The 17,001-nt window shown below is 40.3% G+C and overlaps 1 protein-coding gene across 1 annotated transcript in view; it reads right to left on the bottom strand.

Annotated features, from left to right (window-relative positions):
• Nucleotides 1-17,001, bottom strand: part of ADAM10 (ADAM metallopeptidase domain 10) — a 165,145-nt gene that overhangs the window by 64,045 nt on the left and 84,099 nt on the right. Inside the window, exons 5-6 of the mRNA XM_070421866.1 lie at nt 8,702-8,802; nt 183-332 (exon numbers count right to left, since the gene is read on the bottom strand). Of these exons, the coding sequence (XP_070277967.1) occupies nt 183-332; nt 8,702-8,802 (251 nt within the window). The remainder of the gene's footprint in view (nt 1-182; nt 333-8,701; nt 8,803-17,001) is intronic.

Below are 17,001 nucleotides of genomic sequence, written 5' to 3'. Positions count from 1 at the left end.
ACAAATATCTTAACTGGTCTTTCAGCTATTTGTATAGTTATCTTACATATTTTATCATATCATAATTGAAAATACACACTTTTTATTTTTCCAAAATGAGATATGTGCTAACTTTAATTTTAGAGGAAAATATAGCTATTAGAATACAACAGCTCCTAAAATAGTAGGAAAATTATAAGTACCTGAGCAATCACAGCTTCTCGTGTCCCATAATATTTAAAGAATAGATGATCAGTCTGAATATAAAGCTGACAAGTATTTTTTTCAGCTAAAGTTGTACGTTTTTTCCTCAAGAGTTCTGGACCATTGTTAACAGCATGTTCTTTAGGTGTCTGTCAAAAAGAGAGTCATTTCTAATCATTAGCATGCTTCACTAATATAATTTTATACAGTATACTTTAAAAACAATTTCATATTCTGCTTTATGAGTAGACGTTATAAAAATATTCATATTATAAACAAGGGTACACATTATAAAATATTTCATATCCTGCTTTATTATGTAACATCATAGACTTTCCCCATGCCATTAAAAATTCTTCATAAACATCACTTTCAGACTCGTAACATCTACTGCATAGATGTATTACTTATTCAAGAGATTCTTTCACTTTTACACGTTTTTCAAAATATACCTTTTAATATGTAATCACTTGAATACATATTAGTCTTATAGTAGTTTATAATACTTTGATATCTTCTTCCACCTCACCTCTATAAACCCAATGTATTACCTACCTGTCAAAATTTGTCTCCTAAATACCTAAGAAACCTGTCTCCATCACATTAGTCCAAACTACCATCACTTATAACCTAGAGTACTAGAATAAAAACAATGTAATCTATCCACATCCACTATTAGCCTTTAATGTATTCTCTATACTGTAATCTTTTCAAAATGCAAACTTGAAAATATTACTTACCTCTATAATATATTTCAATGACCTCCCATTGCTTTACAGATAAAGTCCTAAATTCTGTATATGCTATCAAATAAGTACTGCAGACTCTAATTACCTGTCCAGTTTCTTCCCATTCCATATTATTTCACAGAGAGACCCTATTGCATTACCCAACTCTAGCCCTCTTTCCAATCCTCCAACACACAGTCTGTCTCCTGCCAGTCCTTGCACATGCTGATGCTACCTCTCCTGATCTAACATCTTCTTTCAGACTTAGCGAAGGTCAATTCATCCATTATACCACCTCACAAAACTATGTACCCATGTCCTTACATAGAGTAATCTTACAATTTATTGTGTGGTTATTTGATTAATTTCTGTCCCCACCCCAACACCTATTACTTCATGAATTCTAGAAAAAAGACACTTATCTCTGTTTGCTTATCACTATACTAGAGGCCCAGTGCACGAATTCGTGCACAGGTGGGGTCCGGCCGGACAGGACCAGTGGGGAGGAGGGGACACAGGAGGTTGGTTGCTGGCCCCACCCCATCAAGGTTGTGGGGAGCCAATCGGGCCAGTTGGCTGCCACAGTGCACATTATAGCAACCAGTCATCCTGGTCATTCCATTGTTCCGGTCACTTGGCTTTTATATATATAGATTGTTCTCACCTAACACACATTTGGCAGGCAAACTGAATGCTCAAATCAGTAGTATTTGTTTAAAGAATTACCACTGCAATTGAATCCAAATACTTAAACAATTGTTGACATGTAAAAGAACCATTTTAAATGAATTTTGATGAAATAATAATAGAAAATTCAAATTAAATTCTTGAAATACGCTTATAATGCTATGAATTTCCCTCTTAGGACTGCTATCACTGTGTCTCATAGATTTTTGGTTGTTGTATGTTTTCAGGTCACTTTTGATTCCTTCCTTGATCTCACTGTCAACCCATTCATTGTTTAATAACATGTTATTTAGCCTCCATGTCTTTGTGTGTTTTTCAGTTTTTTCCTTGTGATAAAGTCCTATTTTCATACCATTATGGTCAGAGAAGATGCCTGATAGGACTTTAATCTTCTTAAATTTATTGAAATGTGTTTTGTGTCCTAACATGTGATCTATCCTAGAAAATGTTCTATGAGCACTTGAAAAGAATGTATATTCTGCTGCTTGGGGTGAAATGCTCTTAAGATATCAATTAAATTCATCTGACCTAGTATGTCATTTAAGACCACTGTTTCCTTGTTGATTTTCTGTCTGGAAGATCTATCCAGTCAATGGGGTGTTAAAACCCCCTACTATGAGTTTATTACTGTCAATCTCTCCCTTTATGTCCATCAGGATTTGCTTTACATATTTAGGTACTTCTATGTTGAGTGCATAAATGTTTACAAGTGTTATATCCTCTTGTTGGATTGCTCCCTTTGTCACTATATAGTGTCCTTTTTTGTCTCCTACTATAGCCTTTGTTTTAAAGTCTATTTTGTCAGATGTAAGTATTGCTACTCCAGCATTTCCCCATTTCCATTTGCATAAATTATCTTTATCCACTCCTTCTAAATAAAATTTTTAAATGAGAAAAAATGTCCTTTATATTTACCTACATATTTACTATGTTATGCTCTTCACTTCTTTGCATAGATCTATATTCCTATCTCTTATTCTTTTTCTACCTGAAGAACTTCCTTTAACAATTCTTGCGGTGTAAATCTCTTACAAATTCTCTCAGCCTGTTTGTGTGAAACAGATCTTTAATTTGCCCTCATTCTTGAAAATTATTTTACAAAATATAGAATCCTAGTTTGGTAGTTTTTCCCCCAGCACACTTTGAATATGTCATTATGTAATCTTCAGTTTGCACTGTGTAATGAGAAGCCAGAAGTTATTCTTACAGTTGTTTCCCTGGATATAAATGTATCTTCTTTTCTCTAGCTGCTTTTATTTATGGTTTTCTCATTTTCAGTGGTTTCCAATAATTTGACTGTAATATGCCCTAGTACAGTTTTCCTTGTGTTTATCCTACCTGGGTTTCATTGAGATTCCTGGGCCATAAATTTTGGAGACATTAATATTTCAAATATTTTTCCTGTATCCGCTGTCCCAGGACTCCAATTATTTTCTCTTTGTGCTTAGATCTGGATAGTTTCTATTTTTTACTGTCCTTTATTTACCCATGTTGCCTTCTGCAGTAAATAATTTGCTCTTAAGCCTATCCATTAAATTTCAACTAAGAAAATGTACTTTTCAGTTCTACAAGTTACATTTAGTTCTTTATTATAATTTCTATTATCTCCTCTTTGTTTTCATATTTTTCTGTTATTCTTTGAATGTATTTATAACCATTATCTTAAGTCCTTCTGTGCCAATGCCTATAATTTCTGGTTCTGTTTTTATCTGGGTGGTTTTTCCCCTGATTATAGATCACATTTTTCAACTTGTCATCTAGTAATATTTTATGAATGCTGGGCTCTTTTAATGTTACATTATTGAGTATCTGCATTCTGTGTACTCTTTTTTCATTGCTAATCCTCACCCTAAAATATTTTTTCCAATTGATTTTTAGAGAGAGTGGAAAGGAGGCAGGGAGGAGGAAAGAGAGACACATTGATGTGAAAGACATCGATCTGTTGCCTCCTGCACATACCCCAACCAGGGCCAGGGATCAAACCCACAACCCAGGTACATGTCCTTGTCCGGGAATCAAATCCAGAATCATTCAGTGCTCGGGCCAGCACTCTAACCACTGTGCAAATCTGGCCAAGGCTATGTACTCTTTTAACAAGTATCATTGAACTTTGTTCTGACAGACAGTTAATTTACCTGAAAGTCAACTTGATCTTTTTGGAGTTTGGTTTTTCCACTTAGTTAGGGCAGGTCTCCAGTAGCCTTTAACTCTAGGGTGAAATTAGCCTTACTCTTAATATGGCTTGGGATCTTTATAAATTATAATTTCTAATAGTACATTGATTCCACAGTAGTTTTTCTTTCTCTGGTAGTTTCCTCATAGAATTTCACCCTATGCATGTATAGCATAGTATTCATCTAAAACTAAATGAAACACTTGGGCAGATATCTGGAGCTTTTTCTCGGTGTAGCTGTCTCCTGTCAAACTCTGCCTTCTTGAACTTTGACCTGTCTCTTCAACTCAGTAAGATTGCTGTGCACTTTTTGCTCTTCGTGAGATCCCCTTCCCTGTGACACACCTGAAATTTTGCCTCCTGTCATGAAGTCAGGAAAATCACAGAGATATTTATATTTCCCTCTCAACATCGCATCCTGTACTGCCTGCTTCCAATGTTTGAAAACAACTGTTTCATATATTTTGTTTAGTTTTCGTGTTTTCTACAAGAAAGCTATGTGGATACCCATTATTCAATCATAACTGGAAAGGGAAATCTTTACTTAATATTTTTAATAAAAGTTTCAATGTTTTCATTTTAGACATTTAATACTTTAATCTATCTGAAGTTTTGTTTTGTTTTAAATATGGTAAGAGATAGAGATCCAACTTCATCTGTTTCTAAATGGTTAAACATTAGAAAAATATTTCTGGCTCCATTTTTTCTGGCTCCATTTATTCAACCATCTTTACTTTTCCTCACTGATTTGAGATTCTAACTCTACCAAATAACAAAGTTTCATATCTGCATTTGTTTTCATCTCTATGTTAAGATTATACTCTCATTTAGTATAATAATTTTTAATCCCTTCTAGGGCAAATCCCTCTTGCCTGTTCATCACCTTTAGATTGGCCCTACTTCTTCTTAGTCATTACTTTTCTGTATAGCATTTTAGAGCCATCTAAGTGCTGTGAATAACCCTTTTGTAATTTGTATCAAAAATATATTTAATCTATTAATCAACATGGAAAAATTACTATTTTTATGATATTCTAGAGGCCCAGTGCACAAAAATTTGTGCACTGGGCGGGGGGTGGGGGCGTCCCTCAGCCCAGCCTGTGCCCTCTCACAGTCTGGGACCCCTTGGGGGATGTCCACCTGCTGGCTTAGGCCCGCTCCCAGGGGATTGGCCCTAAGCTGGCAATTAGACATCCCTCTGGCAGCCCAGGAGCCTTCGGGGGATGTCCACTTGCCAGCAGGGAACAGGCCAAGCAGCAGTCGGACATCCTTAGCGCTGCTGAGGCAGGAGAGGCTCCCGCCATCACTGCTGTGCTGGCAGCCGTCAGCCTGGCTTGTGGCTGAGCAGAGCTCCCCCTGTGGGAGCACACTGACGACCAGGGGACAGCTCCTGCAATGAGCGTCTGCCCTGTGGTGGTCAGTGTGTGTCATAGTGACCAGTTATTCCCAGTCATTCTGCTGTTAGGATCAATTTGCATATTACCCTTTTATTATATGCCTGGTGCATGGGTGAGGGCTGGCTGGTTTGCCCTAAAGGGTGTCTGGATCAGGGTGGGGGTCCCGCTGGGGCCTGGGTGAGGGGCTGAGAGCTGTTTTCAGACTGACCACACCCTCTTCAGGGTGGGGGTCCCTGCTGGAGTGCCTTGCGAGCCTGGGTGAGGGGCTGAGGGCCGTTTTCAGACTGGCCACACCCTCTTCAGGGAGGGGAGTCCTGCTGGGGTGCCTGGCCAGCCTGGGTGAGGGGCTGATGGCTGTTTGCAGGTTGGCCATGGCCCCCAGCCACCCAAGCTCCCAGTGGAGGTTGGCTGGAAGCAGGTATCTGGGATTTATTTATCTTCTATAATTGAAACTTTGTTGCCTTTAGCAGAGGCCACAGCCGGCCAGGGCAGGCGGGAAACTTGGCTTCCTCCATCGCCGGGGCAACCAAGCCTCCTGTTTGCTCCAGCTCCGTGGCTGCCAGCCGCCATCTTGGTTGGGTTAATTTGCATATAGTCGCTCTGATTGGCTGGTGGGTATAGCTTGTGGTATAGCGAAGGTACGGTCAATTTGCATGTTTCTCTTTTATTAGATTAGCTTATTTTTCCATTAACAAGGTATGTCTCTCCATTTACTTAAAATTAATCTTCTTGCCTGGCCGCAGTGGCTCAGTGGTTGAGAATCTCATGGTTTGACTCCTGGTCAGTGCATATGCCCGGGTTGAGGGCTCAATCCCCAGTGGGGCGTGCAGGAGGCAGCCAATCAATGATTCTCTCATCATTGATGCTTCTATCTCTCTCTCTCTCTCCCCCTTCCTCAATAATAATATATTTATAAATAAATAAATAGCCCTGGCTGGTTTGGCTCACTGGATAGAGCATCGGCCTGGGGACTGAAGGGTCCCAGGTTCGATTCTGGTCAAGGGCATGTACCTTGGTTGTGGGCACATCCCCAGCAGGGGGTGTGCAGGAGGCAGCTGATCGATGCTTCTCTCTCATTGATGTTTCTAACTCTCTATCCCTCTCCCTTCCTCTCTGTAAAAAATCAATAAAATATATTTTAAATAAATAAATAAAGTAATCTTAACACATCTTATATAGTTTCATAATTTTCCTTAACTAGGTCGTATAATTCTTTGTTACATTTATTCTTCAATACATGATATTCTTGATACTATTAACAATGTCTTCTCTTTTGTTACATTTCTGATAGTCTATTACTGGATATAAGGAAATGTGACCTAGCCCTAGGTGGTCTGGCTCAGTGGATATAGTGTCGGCCTGGAGACTGAAGAGTCTCAGGTTCGATTCCGGTCAAGAGCACATGCCCGGGTTGTGGGCTCAATCCCCAGTAGGGGGGATGCAGGGGGTGTGCAGGGGGTGTGTCTCTCTCCCTCTCCCTTCCTCTCTGAAATCAATAAAAATATATTTTAAAAAAAACAACAAAAAGAGAAATGTGACCTATTTTTGTATATTAACTTTATATCTAGCCACTGTTAAACTCTGCTATATCTAGCAATCTGTAGTCTTGTCCTCTCCACATTGCTGACACTTAGTACAAATGGTTTTTCTACTGAATAACTGCAATAACTTCTAATTAGTCTCCTAGTCTCTAATCTTACACCCCACCACAGGGTTAAAAATTATTTACCAGTCTTACTCTCTCTCTGGCCTTTAATATCTCTAATACCTCTGAGGTATGTAGACATATCTCAGAGATATTACAGGTTCGGGACCAGACCACCATCAATAAAGTTAGTATAGCAATAAAGCGAGTCTTAATCTTTTTGTTAGTGGAGGGTCTTGCCTTCACTTTGGTAAAAAACAACATCTGTGAAGTGCAATAAAACAAAGTATGCCTGTATACTGCCTTTCCACCTATTCATGCCCAACCTCACTCTTACTTATTCTTTTAGTGTATGACTACTGTCCTCAATTACTTCTCAGTTTAGATTAACAATTCCTCCTATGTATAGAGCATCATTCTATACTTAATCCTCTTCTATCCCTTACCCGCAATTGTATCTCTGTGTCTCCAAGTAAATGATAAACTTTTTGAGGATAAGTCTTTGTCTTAATCTCCACATATTTCTAGAACCAGCAGTCTCTGACAATATGACAGATCAATACATAGTTTTTCAATCAATGCTAGAATAAAATCTCACTTATACTTGAAAGTCCCACCTGAAACAGAATTGTTTGTGCATGTTGCAGATCAAGAAACACACAAATCTGCATTTGTATCTCAAGTAGCTCAAGAAACATTACTCTAGCCTACTACTTTTAGAAAGGATGTCTAAACTACATGATAAATGTTTTATCATAAAAATATTTCTTTTCATTTTAAACTTGCTTTGAATTTTTTTTTTAAGAGAGAGGGAGAGAGGGAGAGAGGGTGAGGGGGAGAGGGAGAGGAAGAGAAACATCGATGTGAAAGAGAAACATGGATCAGTCGCCTCCCGCACGCGCCCCAACGCGGGCACAAACCTGAAAACCTGGGCAAATGCCCTGACTGGGAATCAAGTCCACCACCTTTTGTTGTATGGGAGGACGTTCCAACCAACTGAGCCACACTGGCCAGAGCTAAGCTTATGTTTTAAATGACTATAAACCTATCCCTTATTACAGGAAAAAGGAGATCAAAAAAAGAATAAAAGAACAACAGTCAAATGGCAAAATATCTTACAATTAAAATATCAACAGCACTGTGATTATTATTAGGGTGGCTAATGATCTCAGTTTGCTTAAAGACACATGACTTTCAGTGTTAAGCTGGGAAGTCTCAGTCAAACAAGGGGAAGTTGACCAGTCTAATTTTAATACTAATACAAATAGTTACATTTATAGAAAACACAAATTCAAACTGATTGTTTTTTAAATTAAGACTCACTATGTCAAACTGCAGTGGGAAGGCCAGAGAGAGTTGGGGGGCAGGAGGGAGGGGAGTAAGAGATCAACCGAAGGACTTGTATGCATGCATATAAGCATAACTAATGGACATAAGACACTGGGGGGTAAGGGAGGGTAGGGGTTTGTCAAGGGCGGGGGGGAAAAAGGACACTTATGTAATACCCTTTGTAATACTTTAAGCGAAAAATAAAAAAATAATAATAATAATAATCTGATTAAATCAAATACTTAAAAAATATCTAAAAATAAAATTTATTAGTTGCTGGAAACAAAAAAATAAAAATAAAAATAAAAATAAAAAAAAAGACTCACTATGTTTCGGACAAATAGTGTAATGTTAATGAGACACAAAGATTTGTTTCAAATCTCAGCACTATGTCTTTATTATAGGCAAGTTAACTGGCTTCTTTAAGCATTAAAAAATATCAATATTTCTCCAGTGTTATAAATATTTTAGAAATTCTAGAACAAACATATTTAATGCAGGAACACATGCCCAAGTTCATTTTCATTTCTTAAATGCAAGCTAGTATTAAAATCCTTACCTGTGTTACTTCCTCTACACCAGTCATCTGGTACTTCCTCATCCTTTCAAATACTGAATGATCTGCACAGCCCCCCTGTGGACCATATTTATGGGGGTAGTCTAAAACACAAAGAAGAAATATCATTTTTTGTCACATGTTTAGGTATTATGAATTATCTTATAAATGAAAAGTTGATTGTCATAAGTAATATAGGAAAAGAAATATGCTAGGCATTCTAATTTTCAAACCTGGTAGGTTCCCAAGTTCTCCCTCAATAAAACATCACTGGTCTCTAGAACTTTATCATACAGATAATTTGTTAATTCTAAAAACAATAATCATTGTTTATTCTGAGTTGAACTTTCCCCACCTTTCCCACTTTGGATATACAGAGCATCTTAATACTGCAATTTCCTTTATTTTGTAGTGTGTAACTTTCCCTTCAAACATATTAAATTCCTATGCTGCAAAGCACAAAACCACCTCAATCTGAACTACAATTAAGCTAATATAATGTTATATTTGGCTTGAATTCCTCCCATGAATACCAACTGGCCTAAGAAACAAACTCTATGGCACAGTAAAAGCAGACAGAGTTTAAATTTATTCAATGCATACTTCAAGCAAATGCTTTATAAACCAATAACTATTTTATCACCATTTTTCTCCATTCATAAGCAATGATTCATTTATCCTTAAATGAGTTGGGTCTATTTCCAGATAAGCTGTTCAATTTAGTTATTCAAAAGTTTACTCCACTCTCTCAAAATTCACATACTTCTCCATTGTTAAGGTCCTACTTAGTTCATGAACATATTTTATAATTCAATCTACTAACCATAATTAAGAGAATTGTCAAAATAAAATACCAAGACATGGGTGAAAGGAGAAGCACTGAAAAATCCTTAAGTAGCTTACAGAATCAATCCACAGAATTATAATTAGAAACACAGCAGGTAGTTAATTAAGAAAAATCTAGAACCTAAAGTGCATACTAGTAGCCTATTTCATTGAAAATACAAATTAAATACTACAATACAAATCTAAACTGGCATGTAGAAGCTAGGTATTATGAACAATCTATCTACACTGATAAACAGCTCTGATTTTACATTTTAAATTAGTTTTTATCAGGGGTCAAGATTGCCAACAGCAAAGGATCATCAATGGGTGCTAAAACCACTGAGTGAAAGATGGGAGCATATTCATAGTCTCTTAAAGCATAACCCCACAGATTAGTTAATAATTATAAAGGAAAAATATCTTTACATCAAAGCGATATAATAATTACCACTTCATTTACCAAGTGATGAAATTAAGCATTACCAATAGGACAACTTGATATTATGTGTCTCCTACTGTGATGCAGTTAAGAAACATTCAGCTTAACCTATGCAATATTCTTGCCAAAATATGTTAACTGAACCTAATCACGAATAAACAGACACACCAAGAATGTGAAACATTCTATAACAGTGATGGCGAACCTTTTGAGCTCGGCGTGTCAGCATTTTGAAAAATCCTAACTTAACTCTGGTGCCGTGTCACATATAGAAATTTTTTGATATTTGCAACCATAGTAAAACAAAGATTTATATTTTTGATATTTATTTTATATATTTAATTGCCATTTAACAAAGAAAAATCAACCAAAAAAATTAGTTCATGTGTCATCTCTGACACGCGTGTCATAGATTCGTCATCACTGTTCTATAAGTCATTGCCATAGACATGTGAAAAAAGGCAATGTCATTTAAAGAAACAGAAAAAGTTGCCCTGGCCTGTGTTGCTCAGTGATTAGCAGCGGTTCTCAACCTGTGGGTCGTGACCCCTTTGGCGGTCAAACGACCCTTTCACAGGGGTCGCCTAAGACCATCCTGCATATCAGATATTTACATTACGATTCATAACAGTAGCAACATTACAGTTATGAAGTAGCAACGAAAATAATTTTATGGTTGGGTCACATGAGGAACTGTATGTAAAGGGCCAGAAGGTTGAGAACCACTGGATTAGAGCGTCAGCTTGAAGGGTCTCGGCATCAAGAGCAGTACCTAAATTGTGGGCTTGCTCCCCACCTCCCATTAGGGCATGTGCTGTAGACAACCAGTCAATGTGAGACACACTGATGCTTCTCTTTCTATCTCTCCTTCCCTTCCCTCCCTCTCTCCCTCCCCGCTCCCAACCTCTATTCCACTCTGAAAAATCAATGAAAAAAATATTCTCAGGTGATGATTAATAAAAAAAATAAAAAATAAAAATAAAAAACTGAGAACTGTGGGGTGGAGGAGCCTGGAAGTTAAGACACTTAAAAGAGATATAATAAATGCCAAAAATAATAATATTTTTAGAACTGGATAAATTTTATTTTAGTCTGTATAGTAAATGATATTAATGTATATTTTTAGGGGATGAAACTCTTATTATTGTTATTTTTAAAATGTATATATTCTTAGGAGATGTGTGCTGCAGTATTTAGCAGTGGTGGCTCATGCAGTCGGTAGCCTACCTTCAAATGGTTCCCAAAAAAATGTGTTGAGGGAAGTATAAAATGTTTTAAAAAATGGTAAACTAGGGAGAAGGATGTATGTGTTCCTGTATAATTCTTTAAACATTTTTTTTAAGTTTGAAATTTTCAAAATTAAACTAGAACTGAAAAACTGCAATATCAGTAGAACAAGTTAAAATTACTCTGAAGTGGAAAAATAACACAACTGAAATGATGAACATGCCTGGCCGGCATGGCTCAGTGGTTGAGTGTTGCACTATGAACCAGGAGGTCATGGTTTGATTTCCCATCAGGGCATATGCCCAGGTTGTGGGCTCAATCCCCAGTGTGAGGTGTGCAGAAAGAAGGCAGCCAAACAATGATCTTCTCCCATCATTGCTCTATTTCTCTCTCCCTCTCCCTTCCTCTCTGAAATCAATAAAAAAAAAAACATATATATTTAAAAGAAGAAAAAACACTAATACATTTATTACTGTATCATTTCAAATGCTCACTTTAGCAAAGTGAAAATATAGTACCATCCCACATATATTTAATAAGAATCTACCACAAAGGCTGGAAAGTCTTACAGTATAATATGCCAAGTTTTTCAATTCTCACCATTTAATTTAGGGTATTATCACCACTCTGCCTTCTTCTGCTACTATAATTTTAACCTGAAAATGTCCCAATGAGTCTTGCCCAGATTCTTAATGGAAGCTAGCTTGCCTAGCCCACCAGTTAAAGTTCCTCCATGTCAAGAACACAATACAAAAACATACTCATAGACAAGTGTACATATGCACTGAAGTTCTTTACTCAGTTAATAGATGTTAGATCTCTTGGAATTTTCCTACTTGTTTTAATCTACACTAATAAAAGAGAAACATGGTAATTAGCGTACGACCGCTACCCTTTTCATTGGCTAATCAGTGATTATATGCAAATTAACTGTCAGCCAAGATGGCGGGCGGCAGCCAGGCACTGAAGCGAGCATGAGGCTTGCTTGCTGCGGACTCCAATGTTCCCCACCTCACTTGCCGGCCTCTCAGCTGCAACTCTAAGCAACTATGTACTATGTTGCAAATAAGAAGCTAAACAAAAGCCCAGAAACCAGCCGGACTGAAACCCAGCCGGACCGAAACATTATATCGATGTTTTCAGCAGCGATGCCTCAGAGCGAAAGCTGGCCCAGAATAAAAAAAAAAGAAAAGAAAACAAGGAGCGGTTGGAAGCTTTAGTCACTCGCCAGCCGGAAAACAGCCCTTAGCCCCTCACCCAGACTGGCCAGGCACCCCAGTGGGGACCCCCACCCTGATCCAGGACACCCTACAGGGCAAACCAGCCAGCCCCTACCCATGCACCAGGCCTCTATTCTATAAAGTAAAAGGATAATATGCCTCCCAGCACCGGGATCAGCGTGACAGGGGGCAGCGCCCAAACCCCCTGATCTCCCTGTGGCTCTGTGTGTGACAGGGGGCGGGGCCACAACCTCCCTATCCGCCCTGCTCTGTTCATGACAGGGGAAGGCGCCCCAACCCCCTGATCAGCCCTGCTCTGTGCCTGATAGGGGGGAGCTCCCCAATCCCGATTGCCCTGCAGCTCTGTGTGTGACAGGGTGCAGCGCACCAACCCCCTGATCGGCCCTGCTCTGTGTGTGACAGGGTGCGGCGCCCCAACCCCCCCCCCCCCCCCCCACGGGCCCTGCTCTGTGTGTGACAGGGTAGAGTCATAACCTCTCCATCGGCCCTGCCGGAGTGTGACAGTGGTGGAACCTCAACCCCCTGATCAGTCCTGCTCTGAGTGTGACAGGGTGCAGCGCCCCAACCCCCTGATCCGCCCTGTTTTGTGTGTGACAGAGGGCGGTGCCCCAACTCCCCTATCGGCCCTGCTCTGTGAGTGACAGGGGGGAGCTCCCCAAACCCCTGATTGACCCTGCTCTGTGTGTGACAGGGTATGGAGCCCCAACCCCCCTGATGGGCCCTGCTCTGTGAGTGACAGGGGACAGCGCCCCAACCCCCTGATCGGCCCTGCTCTGTGGGTGATAGAGGGTGGCGCCCCAACCCCCCTCCACGGGCCTTGCTCTGTGTATGACAGGGTAGAGTCATAACCTCCCCATTGGCCCTGCCCTGAGTGTGACAGGGTGCAGCGCCCCAACCCCCTGATCCGCCCTGCTCTGTGTGTCACAGGGGGCGGTGCCCCAACTCCCCTATCGGCCCTACTCTGTGAGTGACAGGGGGGAGCTCCTCAACCCCCTGATCGGCCCTGCTCTGTGCGTGACAGCGGGGAGGTCCCCAAACCCCTGATTGACCCTGCTCTGTGTGTGACAAGGTACGGAGCCCCAACCCCCATGATGGGCCCTGCTCTGTGAGTGACAGGGGACAGCGCCCCAACCCCCTGATCGGCCCTGCTCTGTGAGTGACAGGGGACAGCGCCCCAACCCCCTGATCGGCCCTGGTCTGTGAGTGACAGGGGGCAGCGCCCCAACCCCCTGATTGGCCCTGCTCTGTGAGTGACAGGGGGCAGCGCCCCAACCCCCTGATCGGCCCTGCTCTATGCGTGACAGAGGGTGGCGCCGCAACCTCCCCATCGACCCTGCCTTGAGTGTGACAGGGGGTGGTGCCCCAACCCCCGAATCGGCCCTACCCTGAGTGTGACTGAGGGTGGCATCGCAACCCCCCGATCCGCCCTGCTCTGTGCATGACGGGGCGGCGCCCCAACTCCCCAATCGGCCCTGCTCTGAACCTCACCAGGGGCTGCACTTAGGGATTGGGCCTGCCCTCTGCCACCCGGGAGCAGGCCTAAACCAGCAGGTCGTTATCTCCCGAGGGGTCCCAGACTGCGAGAGGGCACAGGCCGGGCTGGGGGACCCCCCTCCCCCCCACCCCCCAAGTGCACAAATATTTGTGCACCAGGCCTCTAGTTATAATAATAAAAGCGTAATATGCTAATTAGACCAGACAGCCAAACGACCTTCCAGACGTCATTCCGGACGAAGCCAGGGCAGCAGGGGCCAAGGCAGAGGTGGTTAGTGGCGATCAGGCAGGCAGGCAAGCAGTTAGGGGCGATCAGGCAGAGGTGGTTAGGGGCGATCAGGCAGGCAGGCAGGCGAGCAATTAGGGGCAATCAGGCAGAGTGGTTAGAGGCGATCAGGCAGGCAAGAGATTGGTTAGGAGCGATCAGGCAGGCAGGCAGACGAGCAGTTAGGAGCCAGTGATCCCGGATTGCGAGAGGGATGTCCAACTGCCAGTTTAGGCCCAATCCCACAGGGATCCCTGTGGGATTGGGCCTAAACCAGCAGTCGGATATCCCCTGAGGGGTCCTGGATTGCGAGAGGGTGCAGGCCGGGCTGAGGGAATCCCGCCCCCCCCCCCGCCCCGCCCCGCACGAAATTCATGCACTGGGCCTCTAGTTATCATATAAAATCAAGTTCATAGTTTGATATTACTTTGTGCTATTTTACCCAACATTGGGATAGTCCAGTATCCAGCAACTAAAAATGTGGCCAGATTCTTTGGCTAGTTTTTCACTTAAATCATGAATAAGAACATAATTTATCTATTTCTTACAAGATAACAAGGTGAATGAGGAGGAATCCTTCTGCTGACTCTGGCAACAACTAAACAGGTAAGTAAAACATGCTCTAAGAGTACTGATATACAAAATATTTGGCCACAGAAAATGAATAACACTAAGTAATACATTTTCAAAAGCTTATTTTAATTTCTGTTCCAATGTGATAAGCATCTAACTTATGATTCAATTAGTATGTTATGTCCTTATTTTTCCTTTATGGATCAGTTGTGGTGCCTTATTTGGATTGTTTATTAAGATAATAGTTAAGTTAATAATCTATTTTACCATTTATCTTGTACTAATTTAAGTTCAATGAAATAAACATATATTTAACATTTGATGAAATTCTTTGAGTTGAATTAGAAATCTCCCAACATATTAAAAAAAGGCCTATTTAAACTATAGTTCTAACTTATCATAAAACTATCTTAATAACCTCCATAACCAAATTGCTGTATTTCACACATGAACATGAGCACAGATAAAAGAGCATGGCATCATGGCCCCACTTCCAAATAAAAAAACTACTTAACTTAGCCTTTCAAAAGAAAAGCCTTGTGGGTACATCATTACAGCCTGTTTTCAGATGACATCCTCTAAATGCCTATCATATCTGGTTTCCCCATTCCACATGCTTCACCACTACCAAATATTTTTTTTAAAAAGGTATATGGGGTTGGGAATAATCTGTTTACAAAATATACAATTTTCCCCAAAACCCCTCCTAATAGTATATCAATCATGTAACCACTTCTAAAAATACGTTTTAAAATGTTCAGAGATTTTATTTGAAAAAACAATTTCATTATTGGCAAGGTTTAGCAGTCACTGACCAAACAGGTTTCTCACTATCCTGAACAAATCCACACTAAGTTTCCCAGCCTCCCATCCAAGCTAGGTGTAAATAACCTAGTTTTTAGTTGAAGAAATATGAGCAGTAGGGAAGTACACCAGCCAGGGTCCCATATGCTCTTTTTCCCTTCTAAATGGCTGGTAGGAGACAACTGGGAACTGCATTATAGTACAGAATAGCATAAAATAAAGTAACCTGGATTCCTACTCACTTATAGAAGAAAAGCTGCCTGATAAGGAATACTCACATTAAACTGTTACATAGTGAGAAATAAGCTTTTAGTGCACTTTGTCACTGAATAGGGGGCTGTTTGGTACTGTAATTAGCATAATCTTAATACGTAGTGAAAAGTTTTGTCAAGAACAGAACTTATTTTATATCTGTTCTCCACTAGGGATCTGGCAAATTTTTTATCACAGAAAATAACAAAATAATCTTGCTCTAGCATATCAGAAGTTTTTTTGTTTTTTTTTTTAAATATATTTTATTGATTTTTTACAGAGAGGAAGGGAGAGAGATAGAGAGTTAGAAACAACGATGAGCGAGAAACATCGATCAGCCGCCTCCTGCACATCTCCTACTGGGGATGTGCCCGCAACCCAGGTACATGCCCTTGACCGGAATCGAACCTGGGACCTTTCAGTCAGCAAGCCGACGCTCTATCCACTGAGCCAAACCGGTTTTGGCCAGAAGTTTTTTGTTTTGTTTTGTTTTGTTTTTACCAGTGTTGGTATTTGTTATAGTTTTCTAAATGTTTTCATTTATACTAGTTTTCATTCATCCTAAAAAATACAACTTTTGCTAAAAAATCAATCATACACTTAAGTTGAAGACTGATAAGTACAGTAATTAAGTCCATCTTTTAACTAAAGATAGAAGCTAGTAGACTCTATAATACCCAGATTAAATATATTGCATGCTTAGAGAAATACTGTTATCATTTTCAAACAGTTTCTCAAAAGAAGGATTTACTCCATGCAAGATTTTCAGTTTCAGAGCAAAAAGCTGTGAGATTCATTAGCAATCAAGTTTTAAGCCCTCCAAAAGTTAGTCAATATGCCTGATTTTTTTAAAAATATATTTTACTGATTTTTTTACAGAGAGGAAGAAAGAGGGATAGAGAGTTAGAAACATCGATGAGAGAGAAACATTGATCAGCCGCCTCCTGCACACCTCCCACTGGGGATATGCCTGCAACCAAGGTACATGCCCATGACCGGAATCGAACCTGGGACCTTTCAGTCCGCAGGCTGACGCTCTATCCACTGAGCCAAACCGGTTAGGGCAATATGCCTAATTTTATTCAAATTTGAGAAAGAATAAAAATCATAAGCTGATCATGACAGAAATTAGAATTTACCTTCATTAAAAGCATATTATGAAATACATTTTGAATCTGCT

The sequence above is a fragment of the Myotis yumanensis genome, unplaced genomic scaffold (assembly GCF_028538775.1).
Source record: "Myotis yumanensis isolate MYYU_CA2020_CCGP unplaced genomic scaffold, mMyoYum1.0.hap1 SCAF_1, whole genome shotgun sequence".
NCBI lineage: Eukaryota > Metazoa > Chordata > Mammalia > Chiroptera > Vespertilionidae > Myotis > Myotis yumanensis.
Note: the sequence above shows the minus strand (reverse complement) of the source record. Positions and strands in the feature narration are given on the sequence as shown.